General features: G+C 33.3%; 4 protein-coding genes across 4 annotated transcripts; 3 read left to right on the top strand and 1 right to left on the bottom strand.

Annotated features, from left to right (window-relative positions):
* Window positions 1–153: 153 nt before the first annotated feature.
* On the bottom strand, window positions 154–3481 carry LOC9306644 (pyridoxal kinase). Its single transcript, XM_021016689.1, has 13 exons — window positions 3373–3481; window positions 3154–3250; window positions 2751–2844; window positions 2531–2635; window positions 2244–2327; window positions 1908–1981; window positions 1703–1767; window positions 1407–1470; window positions 1193–1258; window positions 1041–1097; window positions 741–785; window positions 592–645; window positions 154–441 (listed from the first exon to the last, which is right to left on the bottom strand). Exons 1-13 carry the CDS (start codon window positions 3432–3434, stop codon window positions 301–303), a joined length of 1008 nt encoding a protein of 335 aa, XP_020872348.1. The 5' UTR covers window positions 3435–3481; the 3' UTR covers window positions 154–300.
* A 659-nt stretch (window positions 3482–4140) lies between these two features.
* LOC9306643 (uncharacterized protein At1g66480) lies at window positions 4141–6587 on the top strand. Its single transcript, XM_021016694.1, has 2 exons — window positions 4141–5382; window positions 6224–6587. Exons 1-2 carry the CDS (start codon window positions 4801–4803, stop codon window positions 6275–6277), a joined length of 636 nt encoding a protein of 211 aa, XP_020872353.1. The 5' UTR covers window positions 4141–4800; the 3' UTR covers window positions 6278–6587.
* A 2478-nt stretch (window positions 6588–9065) lies between these two features.
* On the top strand, window positions 9066–9805 carry LOC9306642. The gene is made up of 2 exons (XM_002870525.2): window positions 9066–9197; window positions 9402–9805. Exons 1-2 carry the CDS (start codon window positions 9159–9161, stop codon window positions 9765–9767), a joined length of 405 nt encoding a protein of 134 aa, XP_002870571.1. The 5' UTR covers window positions 9066–9158; the 3' UTR covers window positions 9768–9805.
* A 1010-nt stretch (window positions 9806–10815) lies between these two features.
* Window positions 10816–15290, top strand: LOC9306641 (5-oxoprolinase). The gene is made up of 4 exons (XM_002870524.2): window positions 10816–10931; window positions 11069–14563; window positions 14658–14988; window positions 15072–15290. The coding sequence occupies exons 2-3, from the start codon at window positions 11079–11081 to the stop codon at window positions 14968–14970; spliced, it is 3798 nt and encodes a 1265-aa protein (XP_002870570.1). The 5' UTR covers window positions 10816–10931; window positions 11069–11078; the 3' UTR covers window positions 14971–14988; window positions 15072–15290.
* Window positions 15291–26124: the final 10834 nt, after the last annotated feature.

Raw genomic sequence — 26124 nt, 5'->3', positions numbered from 1 at the left:
GAACAGAATGCATATCTCCGCTCCATCTTTTCTCATGTTAACATATTAACACCAGCAAAATGATAGAAAGATAAGTACACAAACAAAACAGCCAAAACAATCGTCTGTCTAACGGCTGTTTTAAATGAGTTATAGGAGCTCTTGCACGTCCTATTGCGCTGAAGTCTGTACTCTTTTATATGCATAAAAGAATTGTGCAACATAATTATTGTATCCCCAACATAGAGATCTCAACTAACTTACCCATAAATCATCAATGTTTTCTTATTGTAAGATATATATGTTACATTTTCACCTGCTTCAGCTGTATTTCTCAGCTTTCAGTTCGACATTTGGGTTGCGAATTTCTTCTTGGCTTTGTATTAATCTAATCTCCAAACTGCTTGAGGTGGGATCATACCCAGCGCGTTTGTAATCATCAAGTGTCCTTCGCAGAAGTGCCTGGTCACCATAAATGGAGTTATTCAATCATTAGTTTTCATGTCATCCAAAGAACAATAAGCGCATACAAATATTAGAATACAGAAACTTTGTGAGTAGTAACAATACATTGTAAGAGAATTTGGTAGCTTTACGAGTTTAAAATATTACCTGCAACGTTGAAACTGCAAGCTCAGCTGCCTTGTCAAGGTTGTCCGGGTATTTCTGCATATTACAATTATTAATAAGAAACGTTTTGGCGTATAAGGAAAACCGATGGAGAAATATTTTGCTTTCATTTGGAAGTAAAGATGCATTACATTACTCCAACCAAGTAGAAGAGCAGTCATGAGATCTCCTGTTCCCTGCAGGAAAAGTGTATAAACTTCAGCATTTCACACGGAATTCTAACATAAAAAATATCGACACAGACGTGGAAACCATATGATTGGTATTTTATTAGCATATTCCAATTCCAGCATCACAAGTAAACATCCATTTTAGCCTTAGTGCCTCAGTACCACTGGAACAAAAAGGTTCTACTCGCCAAGCACTATCTATCAAACCCATTCACATTGGAGGTGTACTTCGTCTGTACAAACAAGTGATGAAGTACGTACCGTAAAATAAGCAGGGATTTTGTGTATCAAAATCTTGAATTGCTCAGGCTTGAGACCCTGAGGTTGAAAAACTAAGGTCATTTTATTCGGCAAAGAACTAAAAAAGCAATTGTTAAGAGTTAAGACACATTTCTGTTATTCCAAAAACCTACCTTTTCTTTCTGATGGCTTCCAATAAGTAACAGAATGCCTCCTATAGTAATGCTAGTGATCACAACCTGCCAAACATTCAAATCGTTGAAATTTTATCGAAACAGCAAAGCTAATAAGCTTCTCAACTCTTTGGAGATGAATATAACCATTTAGGGAAAGTTTCTAATGAATACAATCAGTAGAGAGAAGACTTTGCAAGCTTAGCGAACAAACCTTTGAAGGACCAGCTGCATGAAGAATAGCACAAGCTTCCCTGCCATCTTCCTCAGAATTTATCCTGTAGTATTTTAGGACTGTGATATTTTTAACCATAACAAAAAAAATTTCTACAGTACGGAATCCCTTATATCCGGTCTTCACAGTTTCAACTTAACTCAACCAGAGTGCTAAATGTCACTATCATATGAGTATAAACTTCATAGGAGTAAAATAAATGAACTCTAAAAAACAGTTCCATTCATGATACCTCACAAGCTAAAGAATGCAACATTCGCTAAATAATCAAGTACCTTAATCCTGTTAACTTCTCTGCCTCAAACTGGTTAGGAGTCAACATAGAAGCCAGGGGAACAACCTAACAAAATAATACAATTAGGAAAAAAAAATCCAACTGAACTAGTGAGTCGTTTATGCTGAGAAAAGGGTAACATATAAAGTATATTATCAACTGATCTAATTGAAGGCACAGAATAATTACTTATAGTCTCATTTTACCTTTTCACGATAAACATGTACCAATTCTTCAGGCACATACAACTTTCCTTCATCACCCATCACTGGATCACATACTATTAAGAATAGACTAAAATTAGCATAATTATACTAAGAGATCCAAAACATGGTCACATAATAGATAATACCCTCTCACTCCAGTTTTCTGCAACTAAAAATACTACCGAGATAAAGCCTACTAATGGTTATAACTGATAACAAATAGTTTAATAGTATTGCATTCAGCTCTCTCAAGTTATTAACCAAACCTCTTGAAGGAACTAAAAAGATGAAACAAAAAAAGTTTTTTGCAGGCATAACAATGCACACATGACTCACCATATGTAAGTTTCGCGTTTACAGCGCGAAGCTTATTGATAACCTCCAAAATTGTATCCAGGAATGACACTGATCCAATATAACCTGCAGTTTCAAAATATAAAGAATTAAAGAGCTAAATACAAAGTACTACTGCTTTGACAAAATGACTCAATACCAAAAGCATTGTCATATTTGAAGCATAAGAGAGTTACTATAAAACATAGCTACACTCATTTTCCAGAGATTAAAGTTCCATGATCTAAGCCAAAGTGAAACATTTAGTGTTCAAAGTGAGCTAATGCTACCTGTTAATACATGAGTGTAGAACAACAAATCGTTTGCTTCAAGACCTTCAATCAAATCACACAATTGCTGACCATTCAAAACCTGTCCTTTGAACGTAGGATACCCTGGAAAAAAAGTTTTAGTACATCTAAATCAATAGATAATGACGATACAATCCCGAAGATATGAAACAATTGTTTAAAGAACATCAGGCTCTACATTACTGTGACTGAATCTTACCAGTATGATTTGAGAATTGTACTGAGTTAATTGGATCCACATCATACCCCAACAATTGAAGAGGAAAGACAGCTGATTTGTTACCAACATATCCCTAAGAAAAGAATATACATAAAAAATAATGGCATCACATTTCTGGTAACACACAGACAAAAAAGTAGCATAACACAAAGTCACAAACACTTAAGGAACAGAGTATGATTGTTCTTCTACACATCAAAGTTCATCCTTCTAATTCAATAAAGGTTCAACCTTTATGAAAAGTCATCTAAGGAATAAAGTAGAATCTTGAATCTTGTAATCAAACAAATTCAGATTCAAATAAAAATTGAAACTTTAACACAGTTTCTAATGATAAGATAAGTAAATCAAGGAAACAAATTTCAAGAGTTCTTAACAAAACCTGAACAGTGTGGGATTGGATACTAAGAACACGACCAGTATCTGAAGGAAGAGCGAGAGATAGAACTGGAGGCGTCGTCATTCTCCGAGTTCTCGATCTTTTACCAAAACATCAATCAAAATCCAAAAAAAAGAAAAAAGAAACACAAATATATATATCAAAATTAAAAACACATTACTGAATCAGTTAATTGAAAATTAATTCAGGTTTGAGCAAAACCGGAGATTTTGATTAAGGAATCGAGGAGAAGTGGTAGTTGTTGTCGGGAAGGAGAATTGCATCAAGAGCTGACCTTTAAGATAGCTTCTGTTTGACCCATAAAGACTATTAAGTAGTATTAACTAAAAAAACTCACTGTTTTCAAAAACCGGACCAAAACCGGTTGGATTGCGAATTTGAGGACTATTCGGTTTGGTTTCTTACAGTAAACCGGACCTGAAAAATTAAGTTCTAAAACCGGCGGCTGGGGAATTTTGTCAACGAAGTTAATGTCTTCTAGATAGGGTTAATTAAGTTTTTTTTTTTTTTTTTGGTCTGGAGGTTTTATTTCTTCTTTTCAGAAAGTTAATTTCTAATTTGAATATTTGGTTGAAAAAAAAACGAATTTCATATTAGTTATTATTAATTGTTCGTAGTGGTGTACATTTTAATATATACGAGTCCGATTGGAAACATCGTTCAAACAAAGCAGTTTTGAAAAAAAATATGCGGTTGAGGAGAACATAGTTAAAAAAAAACTGTTAAAAATAGTAGAAGAGAGAACACATTTGAATTAAACGAGAACTTAACTAATGGTTATAACTGATAACAAATAGTTTAATAGTAAAGAAAATATTATAAAAATAACAAAAGTAATTTAAAATAGAAATAAAATTTTCAATTTCTTTTATGTTTAAACTTTTTTTAGTATAATATAAATAAAGAAATCTATTTTTTAAAAAAATATAAAATATTATTAGAAAAAATAAAAACAATTAACCACCCATTTGATAAATAAAGCGGTTGTAAATTCATCCTTTTTGGACGTTTCACAACGAACTTGTTTAACTTTTAACCGCATTTTTCAACAATATGTTTATATATCTGTTATATTTACTTGTGAAATTGGTAACCAAACCAGCGGTTGAACTTTCAACCACATTAAACCAGCTAAGGTACCAATCGAACCCACAAACCGAGCGGTTAACACAAATGCGATTCATTTATTAGGGCTTGTAATATTGAGAGTTCAAACGATGAGAAATGAGAATTCTGGTTAGAACAAAAGCTTGGATTAATTTCTTATAATATAATATGGCGACCGAGTAAAATTTGGATAAACGCCTAACAGAATTGAATTATAACGTATACAAAGTCGTTAATATTAAGATAATCATGGCGACTACTGATTGGTTTTTAAAATGCCTAAAGAAAAACATTTATGAGAAAATCTGAAAATGTATCGCAATCGACTGACTTTTTCACGTTTATATTTTCAACAGAATTAGTTAATTAAATTTCAACGTTGGACTTTATTAAAAAAAGAGGAATCTGAGAGAATATCAAAGCTTCACACACTAATCAAAAAGCTTTAACCAAATCCTTCTCAACATATAAATAGAAAGCGTTGCATACTTTATGAGATATATAATATAGTATTCAATTAAAATGGGAAACACTATAAGGAGAAACAAGGCGAAAGTTATGAAGATCGACGGTGATATTTTCCGGCTCAAAACTCCGGTGACGGCGAGTGACGCCACGAAAGAGTATCCCGGATTTGTGCTGTTAGACTCCGAGACCGTGAAACGGTTAGGAGTTCATGCCAAACCGCTAGAGCCGAATCAGAACTTAAAGCCGAACAAAACTTATTTTTTGGTGGACCTTCCGCCAGTAGATAAAAAGAATAAGCTTCCATACCGGAGAGTTATGTCCGGTAATATACATATTGGCGCCAAGGAGCGTTTGGAGATGTTAATGCTTTCCCGGAGAACGGTTTCCGATGTTGGTGCCGCAAGATCTACCGAAGCAGATGGGCCTGAGCTTGGACAAAGGAGGGTGAGATTAAGGCTGCCTAGGTCTCAGATCACAAAGTTAATGGGAGAGAGCCATGATGCTTCGGAAGTTGCGGCGAGAATTATCAATGCTTATATGGAGAGTTCCGGTGAGATGCAAGGCGGCAAAGATAACGATGGTCTTCACCGGAAACTTGGAATTGCGGAGATAAACAGCCATTACAAAGCACGAGAGGTAAATGTCCGATCAAGAAAATGATCAAAATACATTTGAAATTTCAATACTAAGCACTTAAGCATCACTAAACTATAAATCTTAAATTATAAACTCTAACTCCTAAAACTTTAACCTTAGTGTTATATTTTTATGATTTAAGAAATTCAACATTCATTCTAATTTAGAATGTTCACTTTAAAAATATGTGTAATTTAAAGTCTAGTACTTTGAGCTGTAGTAAATAATAGTATATAGTTTGTGTAAGTTGGTTTGAAGATGGATTACTTAAGAACAGCCTCTTAATTACTGAGCATGCTATGATGTTGATGTTGATGTTGAAGTTGAATGAGTATATAAACGAACACTTGATCAACCACTGCTTTTAATTTATGTTTACAAGTATAAACATTTGTAAATTGTTTGTTTTTTTTCCTTTTCGTTTCAATAGAGATTTAACATTTTATTATTCTTTAGGGGCATTACTTTTTTTTTTTAATTAAAAACATGCATTTTATCGGATTTGAATATAAATGGTCAATGAAACTATTACGTATACCAATAAACTACATGGAAGTAATATTCATTAAGACATTGATACATTTACTCAACTCAATTGCCTTTATAAATTTGGAATCACACGTATGATGAATTATCACTAGTATATATGATCAAACATCAAATCCACATTTAATGTATTTGAGTTTCGTTGTTTCAAACAGTACTTTTATAATTTTTTCTATGAGTATTTTTGTGAAATGCACACGCAACTAAAGTAGATCTCTGTTAAACAGAAAAAAAAAAGTAGATCTCTATGTTTGTATTTGATATTTTGTGAAATGTTGTTTCAAATAATATGCAGAAGCATGTGAGTTTCGCTGAGAAAGGAGGAAGAGGAGAGATCATTGTTTTATAACGAACAAAGCAAGAGTAGCCATCAACTATTGTCCAAGTTTTTTACCAAAAAAAAAAAAAAAAACTATTGTCCAAGATATTATATTTTAAAAAAAAAACTATTGTCCACGATATTTCTTGTACTGAAAAAATGCATTTGTTCGGACTCATATTTTATTGGGCATATATAGCTATCATCTCTAAACTTGATGTCAAAAACGAGATGAGACATTTATAAATCTTGATAGTTCTACCACAAATTTTTAATTATATATACTTTTATAAAGTTCGAGAAAAAATTTCGGAATTCTTTTTACATTTAATTTTTTTCCAAAAAAACATCTAGTGTTCAGAAATAATTGACATAACATAGGTTAGGTAGTTCGACCACGGATGAGATATAACCAAACAAGGCTGGTAAATATACGTGAGTTATCCTAACTATTTAAATTAGGAGATCACAATTCTTTCAATAAGAAAAATTCAAACAGATAATATAATCTATATATATAATGAGATAGTTCTCTTTCCATCTAGTCTATCTGCATCATCATACACCTAAGTATGCATTTAACTAAAAATTAAAAAATATAATTTATTTAAAATGTTCATTCAATACATACTTATTTTTATTTATTGTTATTTATAATTATAGAATACTTAAGTTAAAACACAAATGAATTAATATTATAAATAAAATTCAAAGAAATTAAATTTATACATATTAATATACTTTGAATTTTAGCGAAAAATGTTTAAGATTAATAATATTTAAAAATTTACAAAAATTTCAATTTTAAAATTGATATATTAAAAATGAATATGATAGATATTTCTAAAATTGTATGAAAATTGAAATATCATACATTTATTAGCTTTAAACAATATAGTTATGAATCATGACATATTTAAAAATCAATATGTTGGGTATTTCTAAGATTGTATAAAAGTTGAAAAGACATACAATTTTTAGTTTTCAAAAAGAGTGAATTAGTGATGAATCTTATGACATATTACTAATTAAAATAAATGTTGATTAGTTTATAAATGACAGTAAACAACATATTAAAATATAGCTAAATAGCATTGTGTATAATAATTGAAAACAAAACTAAAATATAATTATACATACTTTTAATTTTTAGCTTATCATAATATAATATAAAATTTTATATAAGTAAATGTATAAATGCATTTTATAGTAATATAAATATTATGCACTTATTAAAAATATAAAAGATAATTAAAAATATAATTTATTTAAAATGTTCATTCAATACATAGTTATTTGAGAAAGTTAACGACTATGCCTGAGCCAAAAAAATTTTGTTCTACCACATTGAAGGCTTGTTTATCACTCATACCACAACAGCTGTGTGTAATGACCATTTTGCTTTTCTTTTCGTGTGTTCAAATTTCTGAACAAAATTAATTGTTTGAGCACACAAAAAGAAGTTTACATACAGTTGTGTCCGAAGTTTGAGCCTTCCACAATTTCATCTTATTTTTGCATGTTACCTGGTTTTTGTCCCTTGATTTTAATTCACTGTTCTTTGATTTTAGTTCTCCTAAATTCTAATTGCGGTCTTTTCATTTTGTTTGATTTTTATATTTCGTTTGATTATTTTTCTCGAATAGGTTTATCGTCCCTAGATTCTTGTCCCTAATTGTTGCACTTTATCTGACACATCAGCTGAGGGTAAAACCGTATTTTTAATACCACAATACCACATGAATGTGGTATGAGTGGAAAAAGATTACCAAATATTGTAGAAATGGAAAGGCTTTGGTCAAATGTGGTAGATTTGACCAAATTTCCTACTTATTTTTATTTATTGTTATTTATGATTATAAAATACTTAAGTTAAAATAAAAATGAATTAATATTATAAATAAAAAACAAAGAAATTAAATATATACATAATAGTATAATTTGAATTTTAGCGAGAAAATGTTTAAGATTATTCATATCTAAAAATTTATAAACATTTCAGTTTTAAAATTGATATATTAAAAATCAATATGATAGATATTTCTAAAATTGTATGAAAGAAAGATCATACATTTATTAGCTTTTAAAAATATAGCTACGGATTATGACATATTCAAAAATCAATATGTTGGGTATTTCTAAAATTGTATAAAAGTTGAAAAGACATACATTTTTTAGTTTTCAAAAAAAAATATAGTGAATTAGTGATGAATCTTATGATATATTACTAATTAAAATAAATGTTGATTAGTTTATAAATGACAGTAAACAAAATGTTAAAATATAGCTAAATAGCATTGTGTATAATAATTGAAAACAAAAAAATATATATAATTATGTATACTTTTAATTTTTAGCTTATCATAAAGATAATATAAAATTTTATACAAGTAAATGTATAAATGAATTTGATAGTAATATAAACATTATGCACTTACTAGAAATATAAAATATCATTTTAAGAATATCAAAAATAGGTAAAAAGAGCACAATTGCAATATTGAATTTAATAAGATAGAAACAAAAAAAATAAAAAAAATAATAGAATATGAAAATATCTGAACTGAATGAAAAAATTAGTCTGAGAAAGCTAACTTCCTAAAAAGAAAACTAATATAAAATAAGATATATATATATATATATATATATATATATAGATTTTCGAAAACAAAACGCATCATTTGTTATAGCTAATTTTATTGGGCGTTAAATTTAAATTTAAGTAACCGGGCCTGGGCCGTATAAAGTTTATTGTAGCCCATTTAAACCCTAATTTCTTTTGAATAAGAGAATCGAAATCGAAGCTTTTCCATCGAAATTTTCACCTCCGAAACTGGAATTCCTCTCCGAATCGAAATCAAAGCTTTTCCATCGAAATTTTCTCCTCCTAATCCGGAAATATCTCTCCGAAATGGGAAAATTCAACACGAAGAAGAGGAAAAAACCAACCGTATGATTTCTTTCTATTTCTTTCCATATTATCGAGATGTATTTACCTGATTTCATGATTTATTTCCATTTTAAACCTTATTTCCGAATTTATTTCATTGTTAGCTAATCGATATGTATTTTCCTTTCTATTTTTTACATGATTTCTTTCTACTTCGAATTGATTTTCTAATATTATTTGATTTATATCTTTTGTCATGGTTAGGAAGCTAATGATTATGGTGAATGGGACTATGAAAATGCTTCATTGCCTAATGGTTTTAACGTTGCCTTGATCAAGCCGGCGATAACACAGTTTCTCCTAGCTAAGGGCTATTATGGTGATTTGTCTTTGACAATGGTTGTGTCTGATGCAAGCGACAGCCGAAAGATACATCGGGATACATACAGAGCATTATATTATATCATCAGCTTGATATACTCCTGGCGCAATTCTTTGTTAGTATATCAGGCTGATGATATTTCTGTGTTTCATATTGGTCTTAATTGTTTTTTATATGTTTCAGGGGGTGGACAAGTCTCTGATGTTGATATCTATCGTGAGATTCATACCTGGAACCTAGTAATATAAATAGGGGAAGATAATATCAGATTTTATTGCTTCAAAAATTCTGAGTTACATGAATGACACATTTTCATACACCGGTAAAGCTTGCAAAATTTAGCTCTTCGGTAGTGACTCATAACCAACAACACATTTTTGGATGTATGAAAAACTGAAAGTTTGGCAAGAGAATATAACCTCAATGTTCCTATGTCTAACATGCGTCCACCAATGTCTCAACTATAAATGCTTAGCTATCCAATCTCCATGTTAACTAGACTAATTAAGCAATAAAATCCCCAATGTATTATGTAATTTATTAGGCTAATTAAGCATTCAATAAAACATGCTCTATTACCAAAAAACAATTTTTTAGAATTGTAGCTTAACATCTGCGATAAAGTTAAACCAACTATTTTTCGATTTCCATGAAAATTCACGAACATTTTTTCACCCAAAAAATACACGAACTACTTTTTTAATCCATTTTAATACTCAAAGTTTGAACTGTGCATCCATTTTTATATATCTCGTAATTTTGTTTAGTTTCTAATCTGAGTTATAAAAACTAACTTATATATTCAAAGATTTTTCCTATTAAATTAGGAAAAAAATACCAAATCTAAAAATAATCTCCAGATAGCAACTCAAATTTTCATAAGAAAAAGATAAAGACGAGGATTTTTTAATTTAGTTAACATACATTATGTATATGTTACATTATGAATATTTTTTCAGATTTTAAGTATTAAAATGAATAAAATAATATTTGATGTATTTTTTTTGGGTACGTAAAAAGCTTCATGTATTGGTACGCAAAAAGTAAGCAAATATTTCATGTATTTTTATTAAAAAAAAAGTATGCAAATATTTCATGTATTTTTATGAAAAAATATTAGTTGGTGTATTTTCATTGTTTTTCCAATAAAATAAGGAATAATAATTGGATCAACACAACAGGTAAGCAAGCAGAACTTCAATTGATTGTCCGGTTTAATTTCTAACCAGCCAGAAACCAAAAATGGTTTAGTTAAACCGGAAAAGCAAAAGAAGCTATCGAGAGAGATCCATCAGATTCTCTCATCATCACCAGTCACCACATGATTCATCTTCTTCTTCATCATTCACCCACTCCACTGTTGACTCTCTACTAAATCTCGATCCTTCAACGATTCTCTCCACCAATTCAAGGTACTTTCATGAATATCTGTATTCGATGTTAATTCTTGTTGTGATTTCTCAATATCGTTGTTTTGTTAAAAGTGATTTGATTTGATTTGATTTAGCCTCATTTCGAGTTTTATCTGTTTGATTTGTGATTTATGCAGAGAGAGTGATATGGGAACTGTGATTGAAGAAAAGCTAAGATTTTGTATTGACAGAGGAGGAACTTTCACTGATGTTTACGCTGAGATTCCAGGACATTCCGATGGTCATGTTTTGAAGCTTTTATCAGTTGATCCATTGAATTACGACGACGCTCCGGTCGAAGGAATTCGGAGAATACTCGAGGAGTATACAGGGAAAAAGATACCAAGAACGTCTAAGATACCAACTGATAAGATTCAGTGGATTAGGATGGGGACTACTGTGGCAACAAACGCGTTGTTGGAGAGGAAAGGGGAACGGATCGCTTTGTGTGTTACTAAAGGGTTTAAAGATTTGTTGCAGATAGGTAATCAAGCTAGGCCTGATATTTTCGATCTTACTGTTGCGAAACCATCGAATCTTTATGAGGATGTGATTGAGGTTGATGAAAGAGTTGTGCTTGGGTTGGATGGTGATGATGATGATGATAATTTGATTAAAGGTGTGTCTGGTGAGTTTGTTAGAGTTGTGAAACCATTTGATGGAGATGGTTTGAAACCGTTGTTGAAGGGTTTGCTTGATAGAGGGATTAGTTGTTTGGCGGTTGTTTTGATGCATTCGTATACTTATCCGAAGCATGAGATTGCGGTGGAGAAGTTGGCTTTAGAGATGGGTTTTAGACATGTTTCGTTGTCTTCTGCTTTGACTCCAATGGTTCGGGCTGTTCCTCGGGGTTTAACAGCTACTGTGGATGCTTATTTGACACCGGTGATTAAAGAGTACTTATCGGGTTTCATTTCGAAGTTTGATGATGGTCTTGGGAAAGTGAATGTTTTATTTATGCAATCTGATGGAGGTTTAGCGCCAGAAAGTAGGTTTTCAGGGCATAAGGCTGTGTTGTCAGGTCCAGCAGGAGGAGTTGTTGGTTACTCGCAGACTCTCTTTGGTCTTGAAACTGAAAAACCGCTGATTGGATTTGATATGGGTGGTACATCAACGGATGTTAGCCGATATGATGGGAGTTATGAGCAAGTCATAGAAACTCAGATTGCTGGAACAATCATACAAGCGCCACAGCTTGACATAAACACTGTTGCTGCTGGTGGTGGGTCGAAACTAAAGTTTCAGTTTGGTGCTTTCCGGGTGGGACCTGATTCTGTGGGTGCTCACCCAGGTCCAGTTTGTTACCGGAAAGGAGGGGAGTTATCAGTTACTGATGCGAATCTTGTTTTGGGGTTTGTTATTCCTGATTATTTTCCATCCATTTTCGGGCCTAATGAAGATCAGCCCTTAGATGTAGCAGCAACAAGAGAAGCATTTGAAAAACTTTCAGGACAGATTAATTCATATAGAAAGAGCCAGGATCCGTCTGCAAAGGACATGACAGTGGAGGCAATAGCAATGGGGTTTGTGAGTGTTGCTAACGAGACAATGTGCCGTCCCATTCGGCAACTGACAGAGATGAAGGGTCATGAAACAAAGAATCATGCACTCGCATGCTTTGGAGGTGCTGGACCGCAGCATGCTTGTGCAATAGCCAGGTCTTTGGGCATGAAAGAAGTTCTTGTTCACAGATACTGTGGAATTTTGAGTGCTTATGGAATGGGTTTGGCAGATGTTATAGAAGATGCTCAAGAGCCATATTCAGCTGTTTATGGCCCTGAATCTCTTTCAGAGGCCTTTAGAAGGGAAACTCTATTGCTGGGAGAAGTGAGAGAAAAGCTCCAGGAACAGGGTTTTGATGATGGAAATATCTCCACTGAGACATATTTGAATTTAAGATATGACGGGACAGATACAGCGATCATGGTAAAGGGTAAAAAAACTGGAGATGGGTCGGCATTTGATTATGCTGCAGAGTTTCTCAAGCTTTTCGAGCAAGAGTATGGATTTAAACTTCAAAACAGAAATCTTCTCATATGTGATGTTCGGGTTCGGGGAATTGGAGTGACTAGTATACTAAAACCACAGGCAGTTGAAGCTGCCCCTGGTACTCCTAAGGTTGAAAGGCACTACAAAGTTTACTTTGAAGGCGGATGGCATGACACACCATTGTTTAAGTTGGAGAATTTAGGTTTTGGCCATGAGATTCCGGGCCCTGCGATCATCATGAACGGCAATAGTACAGTTATTGTAGAACCTCAGTGCAAAGCCATCATTACAAAATATGGGAACATTAAAATTGAGGTAGAGTCTGCAATGAGCAGTGTGAAGCTTGCAGAGAATGTTGCAGATGTTGTTCAACTGTCCATATTTAATCACAGATTCATGGGTATAGCTGAGCAAATGGGAAGAACCCTGCAACGTACTTCCATATCGACAAATATCAAGGAAAGATTGGATTTTTCTTGTGCCTTGTTTAGTCCTGACGGTGGCTTAGTTGCTAATGCACCACATGTTCCAGTTCATTTGGGTGCCATGTCGAGCACAGTTCGCTGGCAGCTCAAACATTGGGGTGAAAATCTGAACGAAGGAGATGTTTTGGTAACAAATCATCCTTGCGCCGGTGGTAGCCATTTACCTGATATAACCGTTATCACGCCTGTTTTTGACAACGGAAAGCTTGTGTTCTTCGTGGCTAGTAGAGGTCACCACGCAGAAGTTGGAGGCATAACTCCCGGAAGCATGCCTCCGTTCTCAAAGGCGATTTGGGAAGAAGGTGCTGCGATAAAAGCGTTTAAAGTTGTTGAAAAAGGTGTTTTCCAGGAAGAAGGAATTGTTAAACTTCTTCAATTCCCTACTTCTGATGAGACAACAGCTAAGATTCCAGGAACCAGGCGGATTCAGGACAATCTCTCGGATCTTCAAGCTCAAATCGCTGCAAACCAAAGAGGAATTTCTCTAATTAAAGAGCTGATTGAGCAATATGGTCTTGGAACTGTTCAGGCTTACATGAAATACGTTCAGCTTAACGCTGAAGAAGCAGTGAGAGAAATGCTGAAGTCTGTAGCTATTAGAGTTTCCTCGGAAACACCAAATTCCAGGGTTGGTAATTCTGTGACTATAGAAGAAGAGGATTACATGGATGATGGATCCATCATTCACTTAAAACTCACAATTGATGCCGACAAAGGAGAAGCCTTCTTTGACTTTACAGGCACAAGCCCGGAAGTCTACGGTAACTGGAATGCCCCAGAAGCAGTTACATCTGCAGCGGTTATTTACTGTCTCCGTTGTTTGGTTAATGTCGACATTCCCCTAAACCAAGGCTGCTTAGCTCCGGTTGAGATCTGGATACCCGCTGGCTCATTCCTGTCTCCAAGCGAAAAAGCAGCTGTTGTTGGAGGCAACGTTCTAACATCCCAGAGAGTTACAGATGTTGTCTTAACAGCTTTCCAGGCTTGTGCTTGTTCCCAAGGATGCATGAACAATCTCACATTTGGAGACGACACATTTGGGTACTACGAGACCATTGGTGGAGGATGCGGAGCCGGACCCACATGGGACGGGACAAGCGGAGTCCAATGCCATATGACTAACACGCGGATGACTGATCCCGAGATCTTCGAGCAAAGGTACTGAAAACATCCTGTTAGACCTCTTAGTTCTCTAACTATGAAAAACTGAATGGTCAGACTTGCACTAGACTAACACATGGGTTTTTATCAGGTACCCGGTTCTGTTGCATAAATTTGGATTGAGAGAGAACAGTGGAGGCAATGGGTTGCATAAAGGAGGCGATGGATTGGTGAGAGAGATAGAGTTTAGAAAGCCAGTGGTGGTTAGTATTCTCTCAGAGAGACGAGTACATTCGCCACGTGGATTGAACGGTGGCCAAAACGGAGTTCGTGGAGCAAACTATCTCATCACTAAAGACAAACGAAGAATCTATCTTGGAGGCAAGAATACGGTACATGTAGAAGCCGGTGAAATCCTACAGATTCTTACTCCAGGCGGTGGCGGATTCGGCTCCAAAGTTTAAACAATACATCTTCTCCTTGTAAGTCTCTTCTCGAACTTCATTACTTATTCAGTTCAGGCATTAATCTGATTAGTGGTTTATGTGTCTTTTTGTTGTTTCAGTGTCTCTTAGCCAGACCTTCTTTGGAGGTTTGGCCATTTTCGGTGAAATAAGGATCAGATTCTTGATTTAAAAGAAATAAGGTAATGAAAAATTGTTTTGGTGAATAAGTTTGTAGTCGTTGTTATGTATTTATGTTGTTCTTTAAGGATTCAGACATTTGTACAAACGTTTCGTTTGATTAAAGCTTTTAAGCAGAGAATTTAAAGAGTCTCGTATGATACTGCTTTGTTTCATTCGTTTAACAAAGGAAGTGTAAAATGCGTCTAATCGTCAAAACATGAGGATGGCAAGACGATTAGCTGATGTCTCCTCGACCATGGTTTCGTTGGCATAGAGCTATGAGCGATGAATTTGATGGATTTGTGTCCATAACTATATTTAAACAATATTAATTATTAATGTCTTTTGATCATAAATTAAAACTTGAAACGTCGGTAATCACATATAGAGAATTAGATAACTATTTTATTTAGATTTTTTAAGATTATGATTAAAAACTTGAAAAGTCGGCTATCACAAATAGTATTAAACGACTATTTTGTTTAGGTTTATGTAATGTCACAATAAAATTTTGAAAAGTTTATTAGAGTATTACAACTATTTTTACTTGATTTCTGTAATATCTCAAAGTAAACTTGAAAAGGGGATCAAAAATAGAGAATTACTGAACTATTTTACATAAAATAAATTTATAAAATCAAAATTCAAAAGCTCACTCACCACCACCATCCAAGCTTTCAAAACCCTGGATGGCGCAAGACCATGCTTGAAAAGTTTGATATCTTAGTCCACAATCAAACATGGAGTATAGTGCCTCTATCGCATGCTCAAAACATTGTGGGGGATTTTTTAAGTGATACTTTTAACACATTTTATAAGTATTGTGGGGGATGTATATTATCGAGCCTATTTGTCGAGAACATTTAGTTTTCAATGTTTTTTAGTGTTTTCAGGTTTATGCACCTGTTTGTACAAAAATAGCTAATTTAGGAGCAAAAATTGAGCAAAAAAGTGTCACACGAAGAGAAGGTACAAGATAAAGAACCGATCGGGTTAAATAGTTGAACCGATTGGTACAAAAGTCTCGAAGAACCGATCAGTTAAGCCATTTAACTGATCATTTACGTTTTTGTAAATTTTCTATTTTTCTTGTTTTAGATCGGCTACATAATGTATATAAATACTTTGCATCATGTATCCACAAAAATATACTTTTCATGTATGAATTTATTGTTTCTAAAGTCTTGTTCTCTTTGTTTCTTTATTTATTTGCTTAAAGATTATCAAAACGCTTTGGTAATCATTTTCTAAACTCTTGATCTTTCTTCTACAATGAGTACATGTACCTAGAACATGTGTGAGTAGTGTTATTAAAGAATTTTAGGTATTTCAAAAAGGAGATGTTTGATACAAAAATTCGATTTGTCCCTCCATGACATGATCAAATTTTTCATTCTTCTCCATCTTCTTTCCTTCCACACACTGCCCTATGTTTCTCTTCTTTTCTGACAAAGAACAAGTTAGACTCATAGTTCTTACACGTTGAATCTCCGGATCCTGATGAGCGAGTCATAGCTCAGGAAGAGAGAAGCTAGTTTAGCATTCAAGAAATAACTTGGCCTATATGATTATTTAATGTAACCATCATTTTATATACTAATAGTTATCTTCAATCTCGATCCACATAGATCTGAACAGATGCAACATAAACATTGTTGTATCTTTAGTAAAATTTGAAAATCAACTATTCAAATTTATTGGCACGCCAGTTATATATATAAAAAAAGATATCATTTAAAATGACATGAAAATTAGGTATTTTAGATATAACTTTTTTTTTTACAGAAGAGGTACAATTTTCAATATATTTGCAACAGAAAAAAAAAATACTCAGCCATTGAAATTGTGGAATTAAAGAGTGTATACTGTATAGTGTGAAAAATGAGCCATCACGAGCAGAGTATTGAACAACTAATTTAATTAGATATTTTAATATAATAATAGAAATTGAGTAGTCAATAGAGTGCTAAACAACTATTTTACATAGATTTTTGTAACATCACAATAAACTTGAAATTGGGACCACGGTTTCGGCGGACACTGCCCATCATCCAAGCCGTCAAAACCCCGAATGGCGCCAGACCATGCGTAAAGAGTTTGAAGCCTTCTTGCACAATCAAATATGGAGTCTAATGCTTCCATCGCATGCTCAAAACTGTTGGTTTAAGCTTGAAAGAAGCTTAACCGGAAGATTGCTTAAACCGCAAGGCATTGGTTTAATGAAGAGATAAATGTTAAATCCTCTAGGAGTTATCTAGAAGGATCTTTGTATTTCCTAATTGAGTTATGATTAGGTCACAGAGTTTGTTATATAAGGATATGTCGAGTTGTGATATGACTTATGCGGTTTTAGAGTTTGAGAAGTAATTGAGAGAGGCTTAGGTTTTTGAGAGATTTTTCCTAAGAAACAAAGGAGAGTTATTCTTTTGATTTGTGTTCTTGATTACTTTTACAAACTAGATTTAGTATCAGAGCCTTGTGAGATCGAGAAGAAGATATGGGGGATATCATTCCCGCAACGGGAAAAGGTAAAGACGGAGGATCTTCCTCAATTCAATGTCCTATGCTAAACGCAACTAACTAAACAGTATGGGCCATAAGAATGAAGTCAGCACTCAAAGTTCATAAAGCTTGGGAGGTTATAGAAGCAACAACAAACCCGATTGATGTGGAGAAAAACGATGTAGCCACTGCTTTACTTTTTCAATCGATTCATGAAGCCTTAGTACTACAAATCAGAGAACTTGACACAGCTAAGAAGGTGTGGTATTCAATTAAAGCAAGACATGTGGGAGTAGACATAGTCAAGGATGCTAGGTTACAAACTCTTATGGCTTAATTTGACCGCCTCAAGATGAAAGATTCTGAGAAGATTGATGACTTCGCAGGAAAGTTGTCTAAGATATCATCAAAATCATCTGCCCTAGGTGTAAACATTGAAGAATCAAGACTGGTTAAGAAATTCTTGAAGAGTACTCCTCGGAAACGATATATCCATATTGTGGCTGCTTTGGAACAAGTATTACGGTCATTTCCCCACGAGAAGTATCACATCATACCAGATAGAGCCCATTCTTTGACCTCGGTCCATATTTCCATGAAATCAAAGTTCTATTCCTATTTTCCCCCGAATCGAAATTTCAATAGCTTAATATCCCCGACTCAGAAGTTCGAGAGCTAAAACTCCACAAAACTGGGTTTAATCGGTTTATTGTATACAAAATCGCTAAACAAACCATTTAAACCTAATTATAACCAGAATAAACCCGATTTACCCGTTGACATTATAATTTGACCAGATCAAAACTATATCTAGCATGAACAGATTAGATTCATATAGCTGGTGAAAAAAAAAAGTTTCATAGAGCCGAAAGCCAATCGTAAACAACAAACAGAGCCACATCGTAGACAAAAATATATGACCGTAATTAACAAATCGAATCAACCCAAAGGTAGATCTTGATGATTCAAATCAAAATCTAAAGCAAATTCTCTACTTTTTAAAACAATCAAGACCAAATTCAATAGAATAAAAATGAGAGCATATCCCATCACCACCATCTGATCTGTAATCAAATTCGATTCTTCGAGAATCATTGCTAAACTCATTTTTCTTTCCCATGGTATAAGTTTCTCTAACGATCTGATCTTGTTTGAGATAATCTTACGTTTGTTGAGACCGCCGTCGTCTGTGTGGAACGAAGATGCCGTCAGAGATCCGGAGGTTGTTGAAGAAGAAGAAGAGTGAAGAAGGTGGAGATTCAGCGGTCACGGCGGGGACGCTAATTGAGGTTTTCTCTGGTTTACCGAATATAGAGGAGCTGGTTCTTGACGTAGGGAAGGATGTGATGTGAAGCATAGTGGCGTAGCTTTAGAGACATAGAATTCTAAATGCAAGAAGCTATGAACATTGAAGCTAGGACAGTTCCAAGGTGTTTGCTCTACTACAGAATAGAGGAGGTTCGACGGCGTGGCTCTATGTAAGTTATCGTCGTTGTCGATTAAGAATTCCGGCGATTCGATCGATATGGGTTTGGTGGCTATAGGGAGAGGATGTTGTAAGTTGATTACCATCGAATTTGATTATTGGTTAATTACAATGGATTTCTCCAATGAGCTTTTGTAATTTTGATATCAAATTTATCAAAATCGTTGGGTTGTTTGAAGAATCGGGTGAAGAAGAAGATGATATCGGACCATTTACGGTGGGTCATATTTTAATTCAGTTTAGAATCAAATTTTAGTGGTTTGGTATTCGGTTTACTTTGGGTTTGAAGCGCTAACCGATATAACCCAGATTCGGGGACATTTAGCTATAGAACTTTCGATTCGGGGGGAAATAGGAATAGAACTTTGATTTCATGGAGATATGGACCGAGGTCAAAGAATGGGCTCTATCTGATATGATGCGATACTACTCATGGGGAAATAGACCGTTTTCCCACCTTAATACTACAACTTTCAAAGATATAGTCGGGCGTCTTAAGGTTTACGAAGAACGTGTCACCGAAGAAGAAGAAACTCATGATGACCAAAGTAAACTCATGTACGCCAATACGGATTCTCAAAACGGTTACTCAAATCGAGACTACAACAATAAATACAGGGGAAGAGGACGTGGAGGCAGAAACTTTTACAGAGCAAGAGGACGAGGACGGTATGGTGGTCGGGATTCGTCACAAATAACATGTCATAGATGTAATAAAATCGGTCACTATGCCTCAAACTGTCCTGACTGTTTACTTAAGTTGCAAGAAGCACAAGAGAACGAACAAAAGGGTACACAAGTCGCAGATGAGCTTATGATGTATGAAGTTGTTTACCCCAATGAGAAGACTTGTGTACCTAGCAAGTTTGAGACAAACATTGATGGTGAAAACGTGTGGTAGCTTGATAATGGAGCTAGCAACCACATGACCGGCGATAGGAGATATTTTGATAAGCTTGATCACTCTGTTACCGGGAAGGTAAGATTTGGAGATGACTCACGCATTGATATTTAAGGAAAGGAGACGATTGCTTTCATAGACCTAAACAGAAAACCAAGAGTGATGACTGATGTGTACTACATACATGACCTGAAGAGCATTTTATAAGCGTAGGACATGCTACAGAATCGGGATGTGCCATAAGATTGAAGGAAGGTTACTTGACAATGCACGATCGTGATGAAAAGTTGTTGGTAAAAGCAGAGAGGTCCAAGAATCGTTTATATAAAGTTCAAATGGGTTTAAAGGACAATACATGTTTATATCTAACAACTATGAGTGAGTCAAGCCTATGGCATGCAAGGATGGGACATGTGAGTCTTGAGACTATAAAGAACATGATAGACAAGAAACTGGTTCAAGGAGCTTCAAGTTTTGTTCTTGAAAAACAAATTTGTGGTTCGTGCTTGCTTGGAAAACAAATCAGAGCAGTGTTTCCACAAGCAACCACTTACAGGGCAACTACAAGGCTTGAACTCATACATGGAGATCTCTGTGGACCAATAACACCAAGTACAAGTGCTGGAAATAGGTACATCTTTGTACTTATCGACGATTATTCTCGATACATGTGGACAATCAATACAATAAAACTATTAAGAGTCTCTCCAGCAATGATACATCAGCTTTTTAAGCTTTTGTGGGACTGACACATCATTAAAAATGATACCCAATCAAAACATAACAATTAATACAACTCATCTCTCCAGCATGCCACATCAACTTTCCATACCACATCAGCTATCTATTAAAAAAAATACATCATTTTAAAAAGACAATCAATCAAATTAAAACATATAATACACATACTTTTTTTTTTTTATAATAATGATACATGGATTTCTAATTTGTTCAAAGAAAAACAAAATCTAATTATAAATAAAATGAATACACATTAGCTTATGTAATGTTGACACATAAGAAATTATTATTATTATTTGATGGAATTGACCAAATTTCTAAATATAAACTTTATATCTATAGTTATTTTTACATAACATAATTATATTTAAGACGTTTATAAGAAAAAAAATTACTATATAACTCAACAATCAACATGTACCGATTCAGTTTACACATAATTTTTTGATATTCACATCTACCAAAATTTTGATTTTGTACTACTAGAATTTGGTTTAATAACTATTTTCTTAATTAAGCCACTAATCACTTTTATTACTTTATGTCTTACTAGAAGCTGATATTTCATTTAAAGAGTAAAATCAATCAAATTAAAATAAATATACACATTAGCTTTTATTAACATAGCCAAAATTTATTAAATAAAATTTATAAAATATCTTAATTGGACGAATAGTTCATATTCCTAATTGTAAGGATTGTTAAATCACTAAATAATACAAATATATAAATTTAAATAAGCTTGTCTATTCCGTTTTTTTGTTTGATTTGTATCAATATTATTTTTAGTATTTCATTTTTGTAAATTATAGTCTGATTTTATAAACAAAATTATGATGTTAACTGAGTATATCAAATAAAAAAAGAATAAAAAAAATAATGGTGACAAATATTTGTATTTTTATCTACGTTTATACGGTGTAATTGCATTATAAAATAATAGTAAAGTAGTGTTTCCTTGATTTTCTGCTAACATCGAGATTGTGGGTTTCTCCTTTAGTTACGAAAATGAGTAAAATTTTTACAAAATCCAGTAACATAATTAGAATAATAATTTTATATTAAAATTATGTTATAAAATAAATTATAAGTTATCATTTTAACAAATCATTGTTATTTAAAGGTTATAAGAATAGTTTAAAATTGAAAGTCTATGTTAAATATTATAAGTGTTATTTAAATTATGGTTGTGCACCATGTGTATCTTTAATAAAAAAAAATGTAAGGTTCTTGAAATATATTAGTCGATGAAAACTATATACATATAAAAAGAAATCAGATATTTGTAAAACGTTATACACATTATAAAAATAAAACAAAACAAAAAAAAACAAATACAAAAATTGACTATACGATACATTTATTTATAAAAGTAATATATAACATGTATTTATTAATGTGTGCATATATAATAAAAATAATAAAATACGAAAATTTGAGTAAAAGTATAATACCCAATCTAGAATCATTTCAAATTTCTACCAATCATACTTGTAGTTATATTAAAACAAAGCCGAAAAAAATACCATGCGGTAGAGCGCGAGTTCTTTATCTAGTCCCATGCAGTGGATGGATTGTCTTGAATATAATACAATAAGAAACTTCAATGTAATATGGGTTAAAAGTATTACTTTTTTTTATAACTACTAAATTAATTATGCAAAATTAAATTTTAATTGGATTTTACGTACAACTCGTATGCAAATGTCTTTTTTTTCTTGTGGTGAAGGTATGAAAATGTTTTTATTATAGCTATATATTCATATTTTTTTCCTTAAAATGTTTCTATATTGTGAATCATAATGTTCTGGACCTTCTGGTAATTGTACTGTTTATATTATTATATGTTTATAAGCATGCGATCTTATAATAAATTAATAAATATTTCAAAAAAAATTAATAAATATATTTGTTGCTTTGACAACCAAATAGATATGTACAAAAAAAAACTATATTATATGTACAAAGGAGATGGAGTCTGTATATATTTTTTACCGACTCCATCTTTTGTTATCTTTTTTTTTTTAAGATATATGAAGATGGATTATCTTTTTTTCTTCTTGTGAATCTTCTTCTATTTTTTTTTTTGCTGTATATATATTTCCTTTTCTCACTTATATAAAGAGCCTTGCAGACCAAATTCAAACATATATGCTTGTGAATAAGTAGAATACGGATAGCTTTTTGACTAAAATCCTAATTAAACCCGAATTGTCATAAATAGATTATCACTAGATCATATCTACGACATTGGGATCATGTCATCCACAGATCTAAAACCGGAGTCCAAATCTGAAATAACCAAGTCCCGTCGAAGCTAAAGGGAGTGAGAGGTCTGTTACATGTGTTCATGAAAGAAATAGTTGCGAAGAATCATCATCAGGTGCTTTCAGAAATTTTTTTCTTCTTTTTCTTGGTGTTTTTCACTGACCTTATTTGTTTGATACAATTCCATGAATGCAGAGTCAAACCATGAGCTTGGTGCAGGGCCGGTCCAAAGTTTTCAAATCTTTGATGCTCTACACATCACTAAAAATTTGGGCCTTTTTGTTAATATAAAAAAAATTATCTCCAAAAATAATGTTTAATAATATGAGACCCTAAGCAATGGCTTCATTTGCTTGCCCTCCGGAACGGCCATGACTTGGTGCATAAGCAAAATCAAATGAAGCTGTTTATTTCATTTCTTTTTCTTACTAATATCTCTCCGTTTTATGTGTAGTTGGTGCTTGTTGGCAAAGCAACCACCGACGGTACTTTCAATGCAAGAGCAAAAGCTACTGTGACTGAACAAGTTATCTTGAAGGCTAATGCAACTTTGACGACGGCTCTTGTGAGCCTCGAGTACATGGGCCTAAGCTCCCGAACACAACTGCAGCTCGGGACCAATTATGGCTTAGGAGGAGCCATGTACATACACATTTTGTTTCTTCACGCTTTTAACAGTTTTTACAGACATAATTCTGAAATTGTGTATTGTATGCCGCAGCGAGCCTCACCCCACCTATCACTAAGGTGTGAGTTTATTTGTGCGAGTCTTCTCAAAAGTTTGTGGTTGGATGTGCGATCAAATATGAAGATGAGAAAATGGTACTATATAGATTAATTCACTGTAGGTTATCAGTCTCTCTTCTGTTGGTAATGCTCTAGGTAGAGCACCGTAGCTTACCGTTTCGTTTCTGATTGTTGTCCAAGGTGTACTTACTGAGATTTACATACTACAGTATAAACTATCCAGTATGATTAGATATTTGAATCATTTCCTTATCAACAGGTTGCCACAACGCAAGGCTTTGACACGGGTAACATTCTTATGACATATGTGCATAAGGTTTCTAAAAAGGTAATGCTCCTTTCTCGTTTATCTTTAAACTCAGAGTAGAGATCATAATCATGGCTAGAGTTTGTCTTCAACTACTTTGTGATTACAATTTTGAAAAGATAACATTTCCATTTTTTTTATTTTAATGGAATTGAAACGTACAGTCTTTCGAAATCTGTGTAATTCTAATATTATAGCGCCTTCTGTTTCAGTATCGTGTCGAGAAAATATCGATTCTGACAGTGTGGCTTGTGGTCTTGTGGAGAGTGGAATGAGGACTGGAAAGATTATCCTTTCGGCCAAAATGGTGGACTTGAAGAAACGAGATGTTGTTTTCGAATGTGGATACTTGTAAAAAAAAAGTTGATTAGCCTTTGGCCAAACTCTCACCGAATGTGGATACTTGTGTGATTCACAGTTTGACATAGCTATGAGATGTCCAAGATGGAGGAGTTCACTACCCGATCAGCTCCAACCTTGATAACATAAGAAGAATGGTCAAGTTCAACGACTCAAATCATAAACTTTTGTCTACACCTATGTGATACTTTCTTCTTTTACTATCCAAGTTACGTTATTCAATTTATTAGTCTTGGGGAGAATTTGTATTTGTTATTGAAATTCTGAACAACCCTGAACTGATTTCTTAAGTTGTCGTGAGGATTTTTACTTCTACCGATTTGGCTTTCTCAGTTTTGTTTCCTTCTTTTGGATGATTAGGATCCATGAATTTGCAAGTTTGGTCTCTTTACATCTAACTTACCGTTTAAGGTTTTGTTTGCCTATGTTTAATACAACCATTGAGCAAATCTCAAAGTTTTGTTTACACGCTAACTCTCCCACTTGCTAAGCCTTTTCCGAGAGAAAACTCATTGTATACAATCCCTTTTGCTAACTCTTCTCATGCTAATATATTCGACCACTGAAATTGTATTGATAGTTGATTGATCTCAAGACGCCTGAATTTTGATCGAAAATATCCGATAGTTCAACTATACAAATATATATATATATATATATATATATATATATATATATATATATACACGTTACATGTACAATCATATCTTATGTTATAGAATCTATTATGACTTTTGAGTCATACAGTATTAGCATAAATAATAACATTCATCATTTTTTTTCAACCACGTTAAAGTTTTTTACTACGTTCAAATATTTCACAGGTAAAAACATATTCTTACACGATACAGTCATAAATTCTGAATAGAACAACAACAACTTTTGTTACATGTTTCGTTTTACACAAGCAGATCAGATCTCACACAATAATTTTATCTATAGATACAACAAAATTTGTGTTAAGTTAACATGCTTAAATCTTAATTGTTATCTCTCTGCACTTTTGGTAACTCTCTCACTTGTTAAGCCTCTTCCAAGAGAAAAAATATTGTACACAATCCTTTTTGCTAGCTCTTCTCATGCTAAAATTGTATTGATAGTTGATACAACTTATTGATCCGAGCTCACACAATAATTTTATCTATAGATACAACTAAATTTTTGTATTAAGTTAACTAGTTCTACTATAGGAGAAAGGAGATGCTTTTCAAAAGTTCAAAAACTTCAAGACCCTTGTTGAAAAGGAATTCGAAGCAAGAATTCAAACCTTTAGAACAGACAGAGGAGGAGAATTTGTCTCTCATGAATTCAATGTTTTCTGTAAAGAATCTGGAATTACAAGACATCTTACCGCTCCGTATACTCCGCAGCAAAATGGAGTCATTGAGAGACACAATAGAACTTTAATGGAGATGACGAGAAGCATATTGAAGCATATGCATACGCCTAACTACCTATGGAGAGAAGTTATAAGACATTCTACTTATCTTTTGAACAGAGTTACAACACGAGGTTTAAAGGACAAAACTCTATATGAGTGTTTGAACCCCCTTTGGGGAGACAAGTATCTTCTGTGACACTAGAGAAGTCTTCTTTGAACTCCCTTTGTTTATTATATTCGCTTATTATGTTTTTCTACTTCATCTCCATGTCGTTTCTTAGCATCATGAGCGAGTAGTT

The sequence above is a fragment of the Arabidopsis lyrata genome (assembly GCF_000004255.2).
Source record: "Arabidopsis lyrata subsp. lyrata unplaced genomic scaffold ARALYscaffold_7, whole genome shotgun sequence".
Lineage (NCBI taxonomy): Eukaryota > Viridiplantae > Streptophyta > Magnoliopsida > Brassicales > Brassicaceae > Arabidopsis > Arabidopsis lyrata.
This window is presented reverse-complemented; position numbering and strand designations above follow the sequence as displayed.

Bases quoted from the DNA above. Each gene is read 5' to 3' on its own strand.
- LOC9306644 (XM_021016689.1), bottom strand. From the start codon at position 3,434: ATGCAATTCTCCTTCCCGACAACAACTACCACTTCTCCTCGATTCCTT. The intron at 3,251-3,372 runs GTTTTGCTCAAA...TTTTGGTAAAAG, and splicing joins TTCCTTAATCAAAATCTCCG to ATCGAGAACTCGGAGAATGA. The intron at 1,098-1,192 runs GTAGGTTTTTGG...TTTCAACCTCAG, and splicing joins GAAGCCATCAGAAAGAAAAG to GGTCTCAAGCCTGAGCAATT.
- LOC9306643 (XM_021016694.1), top strand. From the start codon at position 4,801: ATGGGAAACACTATAAGGAGAAACAAGGCGAAAGTTATGAAGATCGAC. The intron at 5,383-6,223 runs GTAAATGTCCGA...AATAATATGCAG, and splicing joins GCCATTACAAAGCACGAGAG to AAGCATGTGAGTTTCGCTGA.
- LOC9306642 (XM_002870525.2), top strand. From the start codon at position 9,159: ATGGGAAAATTCAACACGAAGAAGAGGAAAAAACCAACC. The intron at 9,198-9,401 runs GTATGATTTCTT...TGTCATGGTTAG, and splicing joins AGAAGAGGAAAAAACCAACC to GAAGCTAATGATTATGGTGA.
- LOC9306641 (XM_002870524.2), top strand. From the start codon at position 11,079: ATGGGAACTGTGATTGAAGAAAAGCTAAGATTTTGTATTGACAGAGGA. The intron at 14,564-14,657 runs GTACTGAAAACA...GGTTTTTATCAG, and splicing joins CCCGAGATCTTCGAGCAAAG to GTACCCGGTTCTGTTGCATA.